This window comes from Labrus bergylta, chromosome 6 (assembly GCF_963930695.1).
Source record: "Labrus bergylta chromosome 6, fLabBer1.1, whole genome shotgun sequence".
Classification (NCBI taxonomy): Eukaryota; Metazoa; Chordata; class Actinopteri; order Labriformes; family Labridae; genus Labrus; species Labrus bergylta.
In genome coordinates, this window is record NC_089200.1 from 4,625,249 (window position 1) to 4,645,310 (window position 20,062).

Here is a 20,062-nt window from a genome sequence, read left to right on the forward strand (position 1 = left end):
GGACTATTATGTTGTCAAAAGTCATGCCATATCTTCTAAAGTGCACACTTTTTCTTTAAAACATAGTTTAAACTCTGCTGCCCCTACAAAGCACACAGTTTGCAATTCAAACATATCACCTGGACTTAAACGTGTATTCTGCTCTTACACAGTTGCATTGTTGCTTGATAAAGTATTAGGAAACACTCAGATTTATTGTGGCATACTGAATAGTATGGAGGTTTAGATATTAGAATGCAGACACTGTTTGTAGTCTGCTCCCCTTAACGAAGGTTACAGTCAAATTACTGTCTAGGATAATGTGTTGAGCACAGGTTTTACCTTGGCCTGCAGACGTCCTCCGATGGTCGACCTCATGTGGTAGACTGAAACAACGACATCTCCTTGGACGCTCACACCCAGAGGGAAAACTACCTTACCCTCTTGGACCCTGTGCTCTCTGGATAGACATAGTGCAGGAGGTGGAAATATAGAGGAAAGAATAAGTTGAGGAAGAAAATAGAAGGGGAAATTATGCATTCAGAGAAAAGAGAGGCCGAAAATGAGGAGAAAAAAACGATATTGCATATCTTTATATACAATATTGCAAAACTTTTTTAAGGTTTTTACATTTATGGGATTCTTATAAACTTAAATATGATTCTTTTTGCAATTCTAGGGCGCGGTCACACTGGCCATCCGCACCGTGCCATACTCAAGCACGATTGGCCCCCCGCTGCACCATTGCCATGCTGTATGCCGTCAGATACAGACATGAAACTCTGGATTTCTCCATAATGAAGGCTGTCAGCGTTCTCGTGCTCGTGCATGAAGTGTACCGTGCTGAAGCACACCTCTCCAAAGTGTGCCAAAGACAAGGAAGTGTACCATGCCTGAGCACGGCACGGAGCGGTCACACTGGCCAAACGAATTGGACTTTAGGGTTGAAGCGTGCTTGGGCACGGTACGGATAATCCCTTCCTCCTCCTGTCTGAGTGATTGACATATTACTTTGAGCAACAGTTTGAAGCTCCTACCTCATTCTCTCGTATTCCTGTGAAGTGGTGAAGATCTTCGTCTCTCCGATGAGGACGTCGCAGAAGGGTCGACAGCCGCTGCGCTGCTTGTTGAAGCAGGGGACCGGACTGATGGTGAGGCCTTTGATGACCAGGGGCTTAGAGTGGGGGAGACTGGGCTTCTCTGATACCATGCTACACACATAGCCTATGTACCTGCAAGGGGAGAAGACAAGGTGCTCATTTTTTAAACCATTTTTTTTAATGTCCAGTGCGTCCCTTACTTTGTGTTGCATCCACATGGAACATGTTTTGTTGGTATCAACAGCAGGGACCATGTGGCTCCTCTGTCCTATCTGCGTAATGAAGACAAAACATTTTTGCAAACCTTCTAATGCTTTTTTTTGATGACAATATTTGGAACATTTTTTGTTAATTGGTCAAATATAAAAATGAAATGTGCTTGAGATGTACATTTAGTAAGATGCAATTTTTTATCTATTCCCAGCATAATGGCGACTCATTTCTTTGTAGTTCTATTATTTACTTTGAGTTTTTTCAAAAATCTTTAGCCACTGCTACAAACAATCCTGTCACCTACAGTAAAGATTTATACTTTTGTCAAATCTACACTGCAGCATAGCCCTGTACCTCCACAGGAGCCTAAATACTGTATGTAGCCTGACGCGCACCTCCTCAAAAATATAACTTCCGCGTCGTTTCGACAAAGACCAGGAGCGCTGTGATCCATATTGTGTGATAGTGTGTGTGTGTGGTATTGTGTCTACTCTGGTGTGAGATAAGTGGCTGCAGATGATGAACCCATTAGACAAATCTACTTGCCAATATCCAAAAATATCAGAAATGCATTTCTTCATCCATGACTTTTAGTGGCTGAACAAGTACAAAAAACTCCTCCCCCCTGTCCCCCCGTCCCCCCGTCCCCCCGTCCTCTGCCTCAACTGATTCAGCAGATATATATTCCATCTCCTCCGATGTCTCCTCTCTTTTCTTCTTATAATAATTGCAGTTTAATCCACTGTTACTCTTGTGATTACTTATCGCCTTCAACTACAACACAATAAGCTCAGTTTCAGTCACCATGGTTTCCTCCTGTACAAAAAAGAAACTGCACTGCCAAGTAGTATTTGTTAGGCACAAAGTATGTAGTGTACACAGTAGCTAAATCAAGTCAACGAGCAGAAGTATAGCAAAGTTCGAGGAAGTTGAAACACACAGATAAGTGCAGGCACATTGATTTAATGGCTTTGAATGGAAAGATATTATTGTCTCCGCTCCTTTTAAAACTCTCAGTCTCAGCTTGCAGTAAAACTCTGACTCATCGGGGGAGATCTCTCTCCAGCAATGGACTGATAAGTACTACAGCTACTGTCTGGAAGGGCGATAAAATGTCCATCCTTGAAGGTGTGCCAGCTCTGCAGCCTCACATTAAAGCTGATGAAACAAGAGGAATGTTTGCTGCACTATTTGGCTTCTATATGTTTTCTTCATATGGTCTGAAGTTAGGCTAATTCTGCTTTGGATTCATTCAAAGTTTTGCATTTTTAATGTAGCTTATAGTTCAACTTTGGAAAAGTTTTTTTTTGTTTTTTTTAAAAGAAATATCCAGTCAGTCTCGGTGAAAAGTCTTCTTTGCATTCATGTACACAACCTGATGTTTGGAAGAGTCAAACATAAGCTGCCAAGATTATCAGTCTATCGGTTATTTATTTTATTTTATTTGATTAGATTTATTATCTCCATAAGATAAGATGCTTCCATGATTCTAATCATCATCAAATCCCTGTCTTCTCTAATTTTTGTTCTTAAACGACCACAAACAACAGGATTTAATGGGAGATAGAACACGAGGAAGATTTGTAAAAGACGTCATCAACAAGTCTCAAGTCTTGCCTTTCAGCTTGAATTATTGCAGATTGCCATTTTCCACCTTTCAACCAAACACTTTACATACGCACATATGTTCAGGGATGCAAACCTGCGGTGTGAGGGCCACAGTCCAGACCCTGGTCTCTTGGCGCTGAGCAGTTGCATGGCAGGAACCGGGTTGTTGAAAAGGTGGCAGAAGCAGAACATGGCACAGACCAAAACTCCTGAGGGGGCACGACCATCCTGCAAACACATAACACAGGACACATATTTCAAAGCTTGTTGCTCCCATCTTCTGTAAATATTAACCACTGAACTGCCTCCTTCTTAGCATTGCTGCCATGAATGTGACTGAACGTGAACATGTATCAATGTGGCCACTGAATTCACTGACTCGGGCTTTCTCAATGCTTACTGTAGATCACTCTAACTCCAGCTTTAACTGTTTAAGTTTCCAAAAAGTGAAGGAAGTTAGTCTGATCCAACCTTCACAACAGGGTCTTAAGACGCTAACTAGGCTCTTCTCCTCTGTCGCCCCCCGGTGGTGGAATGAACTTCCAAACTCTGCACCTTTAAGAAAAAGCTAAAGACCCAGCTCTTTCATGAATACCTACTAACTTAATGATGATGGTCTCCATATTATTGATGAGGATGATGGTAATGACGATGGTTTTTGTTTGATAACGACGACTTATAAGATGGTTTCTATACTGATTAGAGCTCTCAAGAACTGCCCTCAATGTTGTGCTTTGCCTCTGGTCACTTCCTGTCAGCACCTGTGTGTCCAATCAGACTCAAAGCTGATCGTTTGCTCTTACTGACATTGTTCCCTTTCTTCTAGATCCTTCCTTGTGTTGTTCTTACTCTCTGATGTACGTCGCTTTGGATAAAAGAGTCTGCTCAGTGAATTGTAGTACATTAAATAAGTAAAAGACTATGTCTTATTCTGAAGATGTCCAAATAGGCCAACACTAAATGTTGTGACATTTTTATGGCTTTACAGTCATAATTTGAGTCTGAGTTCATTTCAGGCCACCAGGGGGAGACAAACACAGTATTGTGTTCTGTAGCAGTGAAAAACAGTGTTTAGAAAGGAGCAGTTTGCTCAGAGTTATGCAAGATGGAGCCATTTGCCACGCCGCAGGCTAACCACAGAGACTTGGCAATAACACGCTCCTCCTCCACATGCCAGTGTACAGTGTTGCTGTTACTGAATTAGAGCAGACAGAGCGGTCGGTTTTTACTGAATACTTCAGTTGTGACCGTCAAACATCAGTGGTGTACTAAAAGTGAAACTGGTTGCTGAGGAAACTTTGTAGACATTTCCAATCTGATCTCCCTCGAGCAGAGTGTGAGCATCAGAATGAAACATGACTCACATCAACACTTAAACTGAATTTGAATCTCAAAGCAAACAGAAGAGAACATTTTCTGGATTCTTTCTTCCCTTTACTTTGTAAGAAACATCAATTTCTCTCTTTTGATACCAAAACATTCTGCTGAGCAACAAAAGAGTTACAAAAACCTGACTGAACTAAGAGAGAGAGAAAAAAAGAAAGTTTAACAACTCCAAGCGTTGTTTCACTGAATTTTACATTAAAAACTTGTGGACTAAAAACATCCACATCCGGGTCTGGCAGTGTTGGGAGGAGAGGAGGAGAGTTACATACTGTTAAATTCCCCCATGAGGTGCAAATAGAGTTTATAAAGATTATCACTTTCTCAAAAGCACTTTGTAATGCAACAGCCGAGATGACAAATCACACGCTTTGGCATTCATATAGCATACAAAGAATCATGGAGCAGTGAGATGGGGAACACCAGGGGACATGGGAGTGTGATTTAATTCCCTTTCTGGGAGTGTATTCAGACGTTTTGTATTGAGTATGAAGTCTGCATGCGATAATTGAAAAACCTTACTCCAAAAAAAATCTGGTGTATTTTGGGTCATCAGAGTGGTTTACCAAGCTCGACTTTGATTGGTCCACACAGAGTCGATAGACTCACAATAATGTACACAGAGACCACCAAAGTGATGAATGTTTGTGAGTCTTTAGGCTTGTGCTGCTTTGTGAAAGCCATTTGACCATTATAATAATGAATAAAGGAACCTTTCAAAACAGTCAAGGTCACCTTACAAATCAGAGATAAAAATGAAAACAAAGTAAAAATAAATAGCATTTAAAAGACACATTCACAATGTTTAAAGTCGTTGTGAAGAGGACTCATGAGACAGGATGGATGATGATCAGACTAAACATGCCAGTTTAAAAAGATGTTTTTTGAGACAAGATTTAATAATGGAGAGAGTCAGTGTCACTGATGTCTGGTGGGAGGGAGAGTCAGACACTTTATGGATGGACTTTAGGGGGAGAAGGGAGTTGCAGTGGGAGAATTGCCAACTGTTGGGTGTGAGTGACGGGCAGAGGCAACGTGGATGGAAATACGCAGACCCGAGTGACATTATTGATGCGAGCTGGGAACGAGAGTGTGCAGGTGTTTAATGTGAGCATCTTCTTACCGAGCAGGTGATGACACACACATTCTTTGGATTCTGTTTCAGCCAGTTGTGCATGTTCTTACACACAGCGAACAAGTTGTGAAGGCTGGGAGCCTGGCGAGAAGGCCAATTACACTCTGACACCTGGAAGAGAGGAATGAGAGGAGGAGGAGGAAGAGTGAGGAAAACAGGGAGGGACATAGAAAAAGGGTGGGGAAAGGAAAAAGAAAAAAAAAAAAGAGAGAGAGGAGAGGTGGGGGTTAGTAACAGCGCTGCACCAGCAGAGCAAGAAAACACATCAGATACCGTAATGAGTCATCTGCATCTGAGATACAGAAACTTCCACAAGCAGACAGGGGGCCATCTTGGCCATGTTAACTCACATTTCATGAATGTTTCTGCCGGAGGGTGGCAGACTTTAAATCTGAACAGATCCCCAAATGTTCATGCTCTTAGATCCAAATATTATCTTTTAGGGTTAGCAGGAAAAAAAAAAATACACTACATGTTGAATCATGGCCGTGTGGCATCAAGTGAGATTATTGAAATGTGTGAAATACACACTCTGATGTTGCTATGTAACCCAAACGGCCTGAAGAGAGACCCCCCCCCCCCACAATCCATGACTGTATCTTTAGTATAGACTTAAATAGAAACAGTAACAGGGCTCAAATTAAAACCTCCTTCATGCTATTAAAATAAAAAATACTCATAAATACAAATTGCTTTTAATTCTGATTCCAATAAGAAACAACACCTCACTCCTCTGCCACTTCTCCCTCACTGATTTACTTCTTGGTTGTGTACACCCAGAGAGCTAAGACACGTAAGCTATAGTGATTGGTGACACACTCGGCACATATAACAAAGAGTAAGGTCTTTGTCCTGCTCTTTTGTTAAGTGTCTGGAGATAATAAGAAAGTTTATTTTATATCGCACTTTTCGCAGACAAAGGTCACCAAGTACTTTACGTTACAGCAACAAAAAACAACAACAGCATACACACAATGAAAGAATAAAAAATAAAAAATGAATACTTCATGGACGACTTCATAAAATCCTGCTATAACCAGGAACAATAATTGTCACAATAAAACATGAATGAGTAGGTACACTGGGTGGACCTGATTACCCATAGGTCTGTCTAAACAACGTTTTTAATTGTTTTTTAAAAGACTCAACAGAGTCAGAGAGCCGTAGCGAGATGGGTAAAGAATTCTAGAGGATTGGTGCTATGGACTGAAACACACGATCCCCACGAGTCTTAAAATGTGTCTGCCGGGACAGACAGCAGGTGTAGGGTGTTTGACCTTAGTGAACGGGTGGACAACATTTGTTATGAATTGGCGCTATACACATGAAGATTGATTTAACAAACTTTCAATGAATCAGAAGAATAATGTGGCTGTAAACATCACAAAACATGACACATAGCTCTTAAATTCATATTACTGTACATTAACAATAGTTATCACTAAACTAAAACGTTGTCAAAACATAAATAATAAAGTAATAACTACTACATTTGTTTGCATGCTACAGTCTCCCTGGAGGTCAAAACACAGCAACATTTAAAAAAAATATCATCTTTTTTAAATACTGTTTTTGCTGTTGGATAATTACAGAGTCAGCAGACAAACAGCAAAGCCTCCATTCAATAGGAGTTGTGTTTCTGGAAACTTGATGAATGCAAACATAATTATCATTTTTCCTTTTTGCTTTGTTATTCATCTCCAGAGGAAAAACAGCTTTGTCTGAAGCTGCCAAGAATTCTATTATGCACCCTCGCTAGTTGCTGAACGCTGTTTGTTTTGCTTAGTCTGCAGCTTTATGAAAGGAGCTGAAAAAAAAGAAGCAACTTGTTGAAACTTGAAGCGACACTGACTGGAGTGGTGAAAGTAACTAAAAGCCAAAGTTTAACCTGTCGTTGAAACCAAAATAATGAGAAGGATGCTTAACTCTGTAGAGGCTCAAATGATAGTGTCATGTGATAATGCACAGTGTGTTGGCAAGAAATGATAGGACTCTGAATATCCAATCAGAGGCTTCACTCTGCTTAAAAAAAGATTCTTTAACCACTAACAACTAGGCCCAAACTGTCACACTCACCCTATTGGAGAATTTGGCGCCGCGGTAGTTTCTCTGTGATAGATTGAAGACAGTGTAGTGGTCGGCATGGCGACTGTCAAGAAAGGAGCGGATGTCCTCCACGTGGTTCTGGTATCCGATCTGAACGGACTCTGCTGGGTAGGTCATCACTGAGAGAAAAAGATGTTCATGATATATTATTGTTCTGGTATAAATTAATTTAAACTTTAAATGATGGACCGTCAGGCCGCATTGAAGCACGGCTAACACACAAAGCATTGTGGGATAGATGCCCTCTGGAGACAGATGACCATTTCACTGTGTTGTCTAAAGGTCAAACTGCTGCTCCACACTGATGAGCATGAATGAATAAGAAAGAGGACAAAGGAGAAGCTTATTGTTCTCAGGTCTCTCTGCATGTTTTTGGAAAGTTGGTACACTCATAGGAGACGTAAAGAAGCCTGAGTTCTCTGATATAAGACAGGAGTAACAAACTTCAGTCTTCTAATCTGTACTGTGGAGTTTCCTGCATTGTGTCCCTTCTTAATGAGCTTTAGGCCAATCAGCATGTAGGTGATTATTTTTGAAAACGAAGGTATTTCTGTGCATTTTGACCTTTTGTACACATGCAAACACCGTTTTAGGTCAGGACTAGGCCTTATATTTAGAACATTGTGATAATAGATGACTAATTTTTTTCAGACCGTCTATCTTATCTGAGCAAACTAAACACAAAAGATCGTAGAGAAGCTAAGTTCACTTTTTGAATGATAAATTATTGCTGATGATGACCTCAGCATTTTTTCTTTTACATTAATAGTTTTTAGGTGGTTGTGAGTAGTTTCTGATGTTCAATGATCACTGATCTCTCAAAAAAAGAAAATCTTTGCCCGACACAGCTGCACACAGCCTTCAGCTGAAACCAGATGTGTTTACCTATGATCCGTGATGTGATGTAGGAAATGTCCAGCTCCCCTTTGGTGTACCTGTAACAAACACAAAAACAAATGAAGACTATTTCTGATTCTTTAAATGCAGTTTTGTTGGTGCAGCAATAAAACAAAAAAAGAAAAGAAAAAGATAATTACAAGCAAAAGCTTTAAGGACTATTGGCATTATCAAAAGTGTAAAAATCCATTGACAACACAACACATGTTTTAAATTAGCACAGTATTAATGAAATAAACACAGTCCCCAAGTCTCTGTAACAGTTATATAAGGGATGTTTTTTTTTTTAAATGCTAAGAGCCTGCTCACGGACGCAACAATGCCTTAAGAATACATGTAAGTATGCCACATCTAAAGAACGATCTAAAGTATAAGTTAGACACTAAATATCATTAAAGACCAAAAAGACATGTTCAATATACAAAACGTTCCTCCAAAAGTCTGAATCAGAATCAAGAATACTTTATTAATCCCAGGGGGAAATCTGTTTTTTGCTCATAAAACCAAAACTTAAAACTAAGTATCATGTGAGGTGTGATGGCAGGTTATGACCTCATAATGTTTTTGGTTGCAGAGTGGATAGAGTCAGAAATCAGGAAGAGAGGTCAGATTCAAACTCAGGCTGCCCGCTTGGAGGACTACAACCCCCGTACATGGGGGGCGCAATCTAACCACTAGGCTACCTGTGCACCAGTTCATTGTTCTCTGATAATTGTGACATTTGTTAATGCCGTGTTATTCAAAAACATCATGAAACAAAGGAGATCAATGCATGCCAACCCAACATCCAAAAGGTTGACTGTGCTCTCTGCCGCCGGCGCTCCGTGCAGCAGGCTGCATGTCATGCAGATACAAGTAATTAGACTCAACAGGCTTCAGAGCAGAAGCCTCCATGTGCCTGACTGTGTCTTTTTCAGGCTCACCACACTAGGCTGAACCGCTCGAGATCAAAGGAGCACCATATGTGAATTCTGCAACTGAGCATCATTGCCTTCATTGCTGAATTTAGCAATTCCACATGGAGCTTCTTTTAAAAACTCTGAAAGCAGCTGCAGTGCACACTCATACAAGGACTTCACTACTGTAGCAACCAGAGAAGGGATAGAAAACAGTGAATATGTAACACTATGAAACAGTGAAGTGTTATGATTTGCTTTTATCAAACTTTAAAAAATGTTCTTCTTAAAATACACAATATGATGTCACAATTACAAAAATATTAGTTACCTAAATATCTTTAAGAAAAAGGCTTTATATGCAATTTTTTGATCCAGCAGATGTCGCCCTTGAGCACCAGCATGAAACCAAAACAACTCGTGCTGCATTGTTGTGTTAGCATGCTAATGCTAGTGATCTTTATTATGCTGGTATCTTCACACTGCATGTAAATTTACCTGAAATGAGCGTGATCTAGAAACACAGTTAAGCAGTGAGTACAGTATGTTATTCTTCTTTTCTCTAGTCCCTCAATTAAACAACTTTTATACACGAGGGGAGGAGTCAGCCGGCCGTCCAGGCGATGTAAACAAAGTGAAGATAGGACTCTGAAAACTCTGAAAACATCACAAACAGTGGGACTCGGGTGTTACACCCATTGTAGACAATCATGACTCACAGAGTTATTTTCAGAGGATATACTGGATTTCTATTATATTTAAATGTGAAAAATCACATAGAAAGACTTTAAGAAAAATCCAGAGTTACCTTAAAACTTGTATAACACGCTAAAAAATTGACTTCACAAAGAGTATCCATCTGGAATTGAAAATATAAAATGTAAAGTCTTAAAATAAGAGTTTGTTTTAAGAGTTAAATACATTACTTTTTTTTTTTTTACTTCAGACCGCATGACTACCTTCTGCCCCGGGATTATCAAACAAAACACATTAGTAGGCTAATGTGTTTCAGATTGAGTTGAGTTGTTGCCTACTGTGAAAATCCCCCAAGCACGGCTGATCTGGGCCAGTCATCTCTGTGTGGTCATGGAGGAGTGCCATATGGCCCTGATGCAATCCCAGACCTGCTTATGTAATGTAGTGAGACTCAACTAGTCTGCTTTGGAGTTAGAGGAAGATCTAAATGTGTCTAGGGATTTTCTATAGTCTTGCATGTTGGATACGGTGCATATGTGGCAACTCTAAAACAATCATCATTTTCATGTATCATAGTAGTGAAATAGTGAGCAGTGCAATGAAGCATTCACAGAGTGACATTAAAGGGGAGTAGCTGGACTGCATACTTATATTTAAGCCACTATAAAGTTGAAAAAAAAAAAAAAACATAACCTTAATGTGAGTTTTTTTTTTTTTTGCAAAAAGAAGTGTATCAGAAACTCTGCCTTTAATTATACATGTTAATTAAATCCAGGCCTAAACTGGAGTGGCACGATGAGTGCGGTGTGTAAATCCGTGGTTTATCCGCTTCTTCTCCAGAAATAGCTACCTGGCTTTAAGAGGAGAGAAAGCAGGTCAGCTGTCGGGTTTAAATGGTCATGGCCAATAGCCATGGAGTTTACAAACAAGCATTCTCCCAGACCTCTTGAGGTTAAAAACTGCAGCCAATTAAAATGCAGTGCAAGATGTGCGGAGAATAAAATGAGGGAAGGGGCATGCAGCTAAAACTAAAATGTGCCTTGAAGCAGGTTTTTAAGGGTAGGCCTTCCTTCCTTCCTTACCACTATCTTTAATTAAATCCCCAAGTGCCCATGATTGAGCACTATATGTCTTTAAATAGACACAACTACTCACCACTGTTTGAGTAGTCTGAGGCTAATGTATTGCTAATAAATTTAAAGTATTAGTTCACAGTTAAATAAGTCAGGAGCAGTTGTTTTAATCAAGGCTGTAGAGTAAATTAAAGCATGCGTTACATGACATTCATCTTCGGTTTATTCTATGAATTCCCATGTTAGAGCAGTGTCATTACTATCTTAAAGGCTTTAGATGCAATTTTTTGATCCAGCAGATGTCGCCCTTGAGCTCCAGCATGAAACCAAAACAACTCGCGGTGCATTGTTGTATTAGCATACTAATGCTAGCGATCTTTATTATGCTCGTATCTTCACACTGCATGTAAATTTACCTGAAATGAGCGTGATCTAGAAACACAGTTAAGCAGTGAGTACAGTATGTTATTCTTCTTTTCTCTAGTCCCTCAATTAAACAACTTTTATACACGAGGGGAGGAGTCAGCCGGCCGTCCTGGCGATGTAAACAAAGTGAAGATAGGACTCTGAAAACTCTGAAAACATCACAGACAGTGGGACTCGGGTGTTACACCCATTGTAGACAGTCATGACTCACAGAGTTATTTTCAGAGGATATACTTGATTTATATTATATTCAAGTGTGAATAATCGCATTAAAGCCTTTAAGATGGGCAAATGGTCACCCTATACTTCTGTGTACTCTTATTTTGTAACTAGTTTGATAGGGAGCAAACTACTTCTCTTTCTTATGTCACAGTGTTACAGCTGCTTGAAGTATAAAATTCAGTTCTAGCATTTGAAGAATTCATGGTGGGTGCAAAAGGACGAAAACAAACACACACACATGCAGCTACCCACAAGCACCACACTGCCTGTTGTTGTTTCCTACTTGAAATTCACACTAGGAGCCTGAAAGCCACTTTAGGCCACATTATCAGAGGAGAGGTAGCCAAGTCACACACACACACTCAAACAAACACGTTATAAGTGGGTTAGATCCCCAATGGACATTCGATTTAGCTTTCTACATTCCCCCCATGCTTCTCTCCTAAATTCTCCATTTACTGACTTTTTAGAACAGCCATTTAATGGCGGACCACATCTGCTCCGTAAGCAGCAAGTTAAAGAAGAGAGAGTCCACCACTATAAGGGTAATAAAACAAAAAGGAGTGGCCAAATATTACTTACACTCTGCTCCACAGAGGCCTGATGAAAAGACTTTCTCTCATACAAAAAAATGCTGCCAAAACGTCCCACTACACATTACATTTTCTTCACATTCATTTTGTCCACACTCACCATATTTAAGCCTACAGGGAAATATTTTATTCATTATGTCATGTTCTCATAGTGTTTTTACAACTAGCTAGGACTTTCTTTCTTAGTACCTTACTTTATGCAAATGTTAGCTGTTGTCCGATTTAAAGGAATAATATGCGATTTTTTGATCCAGCAGATGTCGCCCTTGAGCACCAGCATGAAACCAAAACAACTCGCGCTGCATTGTTGTGTTAGCATGCTAATGCTAGCGATCTTTATTATGCTGGTATCTTCACACTGCATGTAAATTTACCTGAAATGAGCGTGATCTAGAAACACAGTTAAGCAGTGAGTACAGTATGTTATTCTTCTTTTCTCTAGTCCCTCAATTAAACAACTTTTATACACGAGGGGAGGAGTCAGCCGGCCGTCCTGACGATGTAAACAAAGTGAAGATAGGACTCTGAAAACTCTGAAAACATCACAGACAGTGGGACTCGGGTGTTACACCCATTGTAGACAGTCATGACTCACAGAGTTATTTTCAGAGGATATACTTGATTTATATTATATTTAAGTGTGAAAAATCACATATGAAGCCTTTAAGCTAATGAGTGATCAAAAACCTTAAATTATGTTGAAAATTTAATTTTTTTTACCACGAACGTTTACTGCAAATTGTCCTTTCAGTTGTTGATGAAAAGAGAAGCAGTAAAAATATAGAGTTGTCAGATAGGGCCCACCCTAATTTTCTTATGACTTAAAACAAACAGTAGAACTTTTTTTTTTTTACAGAATTTAAGCTTCCAAATGTCAGAGAAAATGGCTGCTGGGTGAATATGGTCATTACTACGATCCTGTTTGATTTAAATAATAATGTCACAAGAGATTATGTTAATGTAGCGATGGTCATACTGTATGTCAGCTACTGGAAAAGACAGAAAAAAGAATTAACAAGGACAAGAGAGAAGTGACGTTAAAAGTGAGAGAGGAAGGATAAAAACTTTAAATGTGAAAGAGCCTGAATAGAAAGCAGAATGTTTGTCTGGTGTGTGGGGGTGGGGGTGGGGCGGGGTGCAGACTGGGTGCAAGGACACAGTGCCTTTCACAAACCCTGATCAGCCATCCAGACTACATAGACGTGCCGTTTCCCACAGACAGAGGAACACACAGTTGAGCGTGGTTGCCAGATTTGTTTCCCCTGCAAAAATTCCCCTCCAGCCAGGTAAACAAACAAGCAGGCTGCTTTTAAATAATTCAGCAACAGCGTTTCGCCTTGATTATATATTACACAGAAGTGGAGAGAAAAAACAGTTTGGGTGAATGAGGGGCCTATAACTGTGCCAGTAAGGTTTGTCCCTTATATCCAACTCACTCAGGGGGATTTCTTCTGAAGTGTTAAAGAAGCCAATAAACTGAAATGAAACTGAATGAAAAGTTGCAAACTTTAAAACCAAACCATTGACCTTAAAGGCTTTATATACTTACATATAATATAAATCAAGTATATCCTCTGAAAATAACTCTGTGAGTCATGACTGTCTACAATGGGTGTAACACCCGAGTCCCACTGTCTGTGATGCTTTCAGAGTTTTCAGAGTCCTATCTTCAGCTTGTTTACATCGCCAGGACGGCTGGCTGACTCCTCCCCTCGTGTATAAAAGTTGTTTAATTGAGGGACTAGAGAAAAGAAGAATAACATACTGTACTCACTGCTTAACTGTGTTTCTAGATCACGCTCATTTCAGGTAAATTTACATGCAGTGTGAAGATACCAGCATAATAAAGATCGCTAGCATTAGCATGCTAACACAACAATGCAGGGCGAGTTGTTTTGGTTTCATGCTGGTGCTCAAGGGCGACATCTGCTGGATCAAGAAAATCGCATATAAAGCCTTTAAATATACTTTAAAGCTCCTTAAAGCTGAGGGGGAACTGAGGGGGGAGTTGGCCAATCCTTTGTGGGGTCACTAGTATTAGTGATCCCTTTGACAAGTCATTTTACTTACACACTTCCTTGAATTACCATTGTTTGCAGAAGGAGAGAGCGATATGCGTTCCTCTTAGAAATATCACTACATCCTGCAGTTTGTCTCAAATGTCTCACTATTGTTTGCCAACTGTTTGATTCGTTTCCAAGTTAAACTGTGACGAAGCAACGCAGCCAAAGGTTGATGGGCACGACTGAGAAAACCATAATACACTGTCATTATAACACGACCATTATACCTTTAAATGCACTCTAAATCTACTGAACTACGTAGCAAGCCAATGGTATAAAGCTCAGCTTATGAGATGTGTTTACTTATTTATAAGTGCAATAAACTACAGAGTCCAACCCTTAACCTTTAAATTATTTGTCTTGTCACAGTCCTTGCTTCTGCTTCTGCGGTTTTAAAATAAATATTCAATGTTACACACACACAGCAGCGGGATTGTCAATGTTGACACACACCAAAGAAACCTGTCCGAGCACTCTGGCTGAAGTCTGGCATGTTTTTATATCTCTGCATATCTAGCTTCCCATAGAGGCTTTCAGTTGGTAGCCTCCACCAAATTATCCCATCCACCTGCTCACAGGTACATCTACAGCCTACACACACACACACACACCGCCACACAACAGGGCCCTAATGAAATGAATCCTTCTGTATCAGCAGTGCACTGGCCATTTGGCACAATGAACCGCCATGAATAATTCAGACAGGAGAAGAGAAATAGACGGCAATGAGAGGAGAGGAGAGGAGGGATAGGTGGAGCAGAGATGAGAGGCCGAAGAACACAAAAGGGGACAACAGGACAAGAGTGCGAGTCTGCTAAGATGTGAGCAGCAGAGGAGGGGAATAAACAGAATCAAACTTGCTGAGTCAATAGTGAGAGAGAGAGAGTATGTGTGTGTTATCTGACAATACAGAGGCCCCTTTGTTCTGCCCCGTGCAGATGCCTGTGCACAAACACACTGGGGCGAGCGAGCCGTGCCAGACTCCGCTACCCTCCCTCTCTCCTCCTTCCATCTTTACTGCTCTGTTTCCCTTCAAAAAGCTGATGGAGACTCACTTTACACCGGATCAGCAGCTGAAACAACATTCAGTCAATCAAAGTAATTACCACCAGTGTTATATAGATGAGATTCACGTTTGCAAGATCCAACTATTTCAATACACAAGTTCCTTTTTCTGTTCTTCATAATAATAATAATTATTAAGGTGAACGCTTGTTAGGGACTTTCAAAATATCAAGTGTGGGGAGCGACTGGGAGGTCAGAACTTGTGTTTTTTTGTATGCTCTCATTTGCTCCCAATTCTATAATACTGCATTTAGATTTGTTTTTAAAAAATCCTACAGGTAGTTGTGATTTAATATTTATGTCCTGGTTAATGTTGTTTGAACATGTCACAATGTGCAACATCGATTCCCGCAAAGTTATCAGTATTACAGCATTTCAGATGTAATGATAATGCAATAAAAATGCAGCAGAAGTCCACTTAGAACTAGCCTGAAAGAAAATAAATAATAAGAGCATCGGTTATGCAGCGAGATTTTTGTCAACAAATCAAGATACCGTCAGAAATAGGGCTAACTCTCGTGACAGGATGCAATCAAAGACCGTATTTCTAATTGACAACCAAAGATTTCATAACATTTCTCTCAAATTTGTCGACCTCACAGTGCTAAACTGACTTATTACTCATTCATATCTGCACTTCTGACCTCTCCAGCCTATAGAGAACAAACCATATGACGTATTTTTGTAGGCCAACCCGGGAGTAGCATCGCCATGAGGTCTAACGAGAATTCGCCTTACGGGATTTTTGATTGGATTTTGGATCGTCTGTGGCAAACACACGTTTCTGAAGCGTAGGCGTTTTGTTCAGCAGGATAATCTTCACAGATGAACGTCATTTTTATGATGTTTGAAGCGTTAACGCGGCTGACAGAAGTAAAAAGCTAACGTTATACTACAAGCTAACTACACCACGGTGGGATGATTGTGACGTCACTAGCGTTATGCTTCAGACGATCTCCGATAAACTAATCCACGTAGCTTAATAAATAGTTTACTAACATAATATTCACCTTAACCTAAAGATTAAACCTACAGGAGACATCTCCGACTAGTGAGAGAGTTCCCGCCCTCTGTGTCCGGCGTGATGACCTTTAATGTCCCCGACAACCACTGTAGTCACATTTAGCCGCTTGTTAGCAACCGCCTTTTTAAAGACGAGTAAAAACTTCAAACTTCACAAGTGGAGGTATTACCTAACGTAGTTTATGTGGTATAACAAAACACCGACATCTCTTCAGCTTGTGTTAACCACAGACTGTTTTAGCTTCTTCAACTTCTAGTTTCCCCTTTTTAGATCCTTCAGCAGCAGTTTGTATCAGGGATAAGGGTAACTACCCCATGCAAGTCTCCAAATCTCTGTGCACTAAACCAGAAGTAATAACATGTCCAAGTCTGCAAAGTAACATTTGAGTAACAGTAGTCAATACTAAAGCTGCAGTTCACTAGGTGCAATGCAGAAGCACATGAATTCACACTGTGTACATGATACAGATGCAACTTACGTGGAGACCTGAGACATGACCTTTGTGGAGGTGTCTTTCAGCGTGTCTTTCAAGTTGTCCTTGAAGTTGCTGAAGAACTTCCCCGCTCCTCCCTTCACCATGTCCAACAGTCCTCCTCCATAATTAGCGTCCATATCTGGAGACAGAGGACATTTAGACAGTCAGTATCCAGAGTGAAACAACAGAGAAGTGAGTTAAAGAAAAGATGCTATCCTACGTTTCTTATGGATAAAATGATGAAAAATGATGTTCTATGCAGATGATGTGATTAATTATTTACACTATCTGAACTGAATAGATGTGATCCTTTGATTTCCTAACTGGATTTTAGAGCTTTTCATTTGACTTAAGAGTTGAAGAGATGAGTCACTGCACAACATACAAAGTAAACACATGTGTAGGTGTGAAGGCAGAACGGATAAGTACGCATGGGACCAGACACACACCGACTAGAGCTGTGTTTTGCTGGGTATGTGTGTGTGTGGGTGTATGTGTGTGTAGTACACTGTAAAGAGAAAGCAAGTGTTGAATTGAACTCAAGTGTCACAGCTTAGTCAGCAACCCTCTGCTGGTCTGAGATTTTCTCTTCCTCCCCTCTCTCTCTCTCTCTCTCTCTCTCGCTCTCCCTCTCTTCCTATCTCATATCAATTCAAATGGGCTTTATTGGCATCAAAGTATCTTGTCGTTGCCAAAGCATAAAAATACAATTTGTCCAAATATTCGGACAGTACACAATCTCTCTCTCTCTATCACACTATCTCACTTTCAATCCTGCTCTCTCGCTCTCTCACTCTCTCTCTCTCTCTCTCTCTCTCTCTCTCTCTCTCTTCCTCTACACTTTATATATCCACAAAGAGCAACCACAGTAGATCACTCGAGATGCAACTCGGCGGTGCTGAGAAATGTACATTTAACACACTGCAGAAGTAGAAAAACAAACTCAACAGGGATTTTTCAGCATGATAGAGTCAGAACGAGTCAAACCCCATAAGCATCTGGAGTGGACTCATTAAAAAGTTCTTTAACTCTTTGAATCTTTGAAAATAACTCCAGAGCTTTGAGTTGGGCTTACACAGCTGGGATTTGTGCTTTTTTGTTTCCGCATAAAATCAACTTAGAAGTCTACAGTCTGTGTGCATTTGACACAAGGAGAGTGCAGTCTTTGTGTTAACTTAGCATGGAAAGCTAACGCTATCGTTACATTCCCAACAGTACCTGTGTTTACCTTCAATATGGTGTATATATAATCAAAGATCTGCAGCGTTTTATAACTCGATATACAGTGAAACTGATACAACATCTGGTGGTATTAACATTCTGTTATCCCCTTCATGGTGCAGTGAGCAATGGTTTCAAGGAAAAACACAAGCAGCCCATACTGACTATAATATATCTGAAGCATACCTTACAGCTTCGCTACAGACGCTATGAGTCAGAACCCCCTTATATAAAGCTGTCAGTCACTAATGGAAGAAACTGGCAACACCATGTAAACTGGGAGCTTCTCAAAATCCAGAAGAAGGCAGAATCTTGCCGATACATTTGATTAAGGTTAGTAAAAAGGTGAACTGAAAAACACTGTGCCAGCCTACTTTGCCTTGCTAATATGGAAGTGACGCAAATGGTTAATTATAATGAGATTAGCTTGTGTTGAGCTGAAGTTTTTGTGACATTATTGCCACTCAATACATCACCAAAGAGGAATATTTGGCTATTACAAGACACTTTGGCTGTATGCAAGTGAGACGCTGTGACCACAACCAGAGAAGCTGTTCTTCATAAATGCATCGAAAACACTCCACAAAGCATCAGAATGAGAAATTCTTTATCAATCTCCAGAGGGAAAAGCTGTCATATTTTTTCTCTGTGTCGAAAGAAATTAACATTTTGAAAGTTGCCAGTTTTGTCATAGTTTAGAAAACATTTGTGCTGCAATGGAAGCACACATTGTTGATTTTTACTAGCAGACTTTCACACTCAAACAAAGACATTACAAACATTGTCTGAGTGAGTCTCTCTAGAGAGAATCTGGAGGGTGAGAAAAATGTTCCTGATTAATAAATAAACAGTAAAGTCACTGTTTTCTTCTCTATCACAAACATCACTCTTTGTCTACTTCTGATTGCTCCATTCCTCTCCTTTTTCCAAACTGGTTCTCTTCTTTTTCCTGTGAAGTTACTCGAGACAATTCTTCACTGATGTCTATATTTAGACTCTCTTGACTGCACAGACCTGACAGAAATGTTTTTTACTGAATAGAAAAGCTCATTCTTGTTGAACTCAAACAGCATATGATCCTTTAGAAATTCACAAAACTCATAATGTTAAATCAGATTTGACCAACAAAGTCAGAGAAATGTTTGAATTTAATGGGCACGCACACACAGTTATTAGATTGTACCAATGGTGGCATCGGGGGAAAAAAAGTGAATGAAATAACTCTCTAGTTGGACTGACTCAACCTTGTGAAAGTCATATAAATCAAAAGCTATTAACAGAAACAAATCATCACTCCTTGTAAAGCCTCTTTTAACCGGTACCTTTTATGTTAAGACTTTTACACCTCTGGAATCACATCCAGGCTTTAAACATTGCAATCTTCAGCTGCCAGCGGGGTTTTTTTTTTTTTACATATGACAGCGGTCCGGTTCAGTTTTATTTTGGTAAGGTACACATGTATTAGCGTTTCCACTGCCAAAAGTTGGGAAGGGTACTGAAAATAAGGGATCCGTACCGGCCTACTTTTTTTGTTACCCTTCTGTTGGCGTGCCAAGGGTACCAATCCGACCCTAAAAGATCCCCTGTTTACTGTGTCCCTGTTCTTCTTGAACGTTTAACTTAATTAATAGCTTCTATGATGTCACACTATTACATAGCTGACACACCTATCTCCATCTGGCTTACACTCCGCTTATCAAATAAGAGTACGGTTGGCTGTGGATACGCAAGGTCAGGGTTTACCGTGCCAAACTGTACCAAACTGGACTGAATCAAACTGGACTGTACTGAACCAAACCGGACTGCTTGGTGGAAACGGGGCCCGTAGCGTTCTACTTTCTTGGTACCCTTCTGTTGGGGTGCTTAGCATACAGATCCAACCCTAGA

At 40.1% G+C, this 20,062-nt stretch overlaps 1 protein-coding gene across 3 annotated transcripts in view; it reads right to left on the reverse strand.

Moving 5' to 3' along the window:
* The window catches only part of dnajc6 (DnaJ (Hsp40) homolog, subfamily C, member 6), a 45,097-nt gene that overhangs the window by 12,455 nt on the left and 12,580 nt on the right, over positions 1–20,062 (reverse strand). For all 3 annotated transcript variants that reach the window (XM_020652737.3, XM_020652735.3, XM_020652736.3), the window contains 7 exons: positions 16,958–17,093; positions 8,410–8,459; positions 7,495–7,643; positions 5,407–5,529; positions 2,995–3,128; positions 1,017–1,211; positions 322–439 (listed from right to left, as the gene is read on the reverse strand). In XM_020652737.3, the coding sequence (XP_020508393.1) occupies positions 322–439; positions 1,017–1,211; positions 2,995–3,128; positions 5,407–5,529; positions 7,495–7,643; positions 8,410–8,459; positions 16,958–17,093 (905 nt within the window). The remainder of the gene's footprint in view (positions 1–321; positions 440–1,016; positions 1,212–2,994; positions 3,129–5,406; positions 5,530–7,494; positions 7,644–8,409; positions 8,460–16,957; positions 17,094–20,062) is intronic.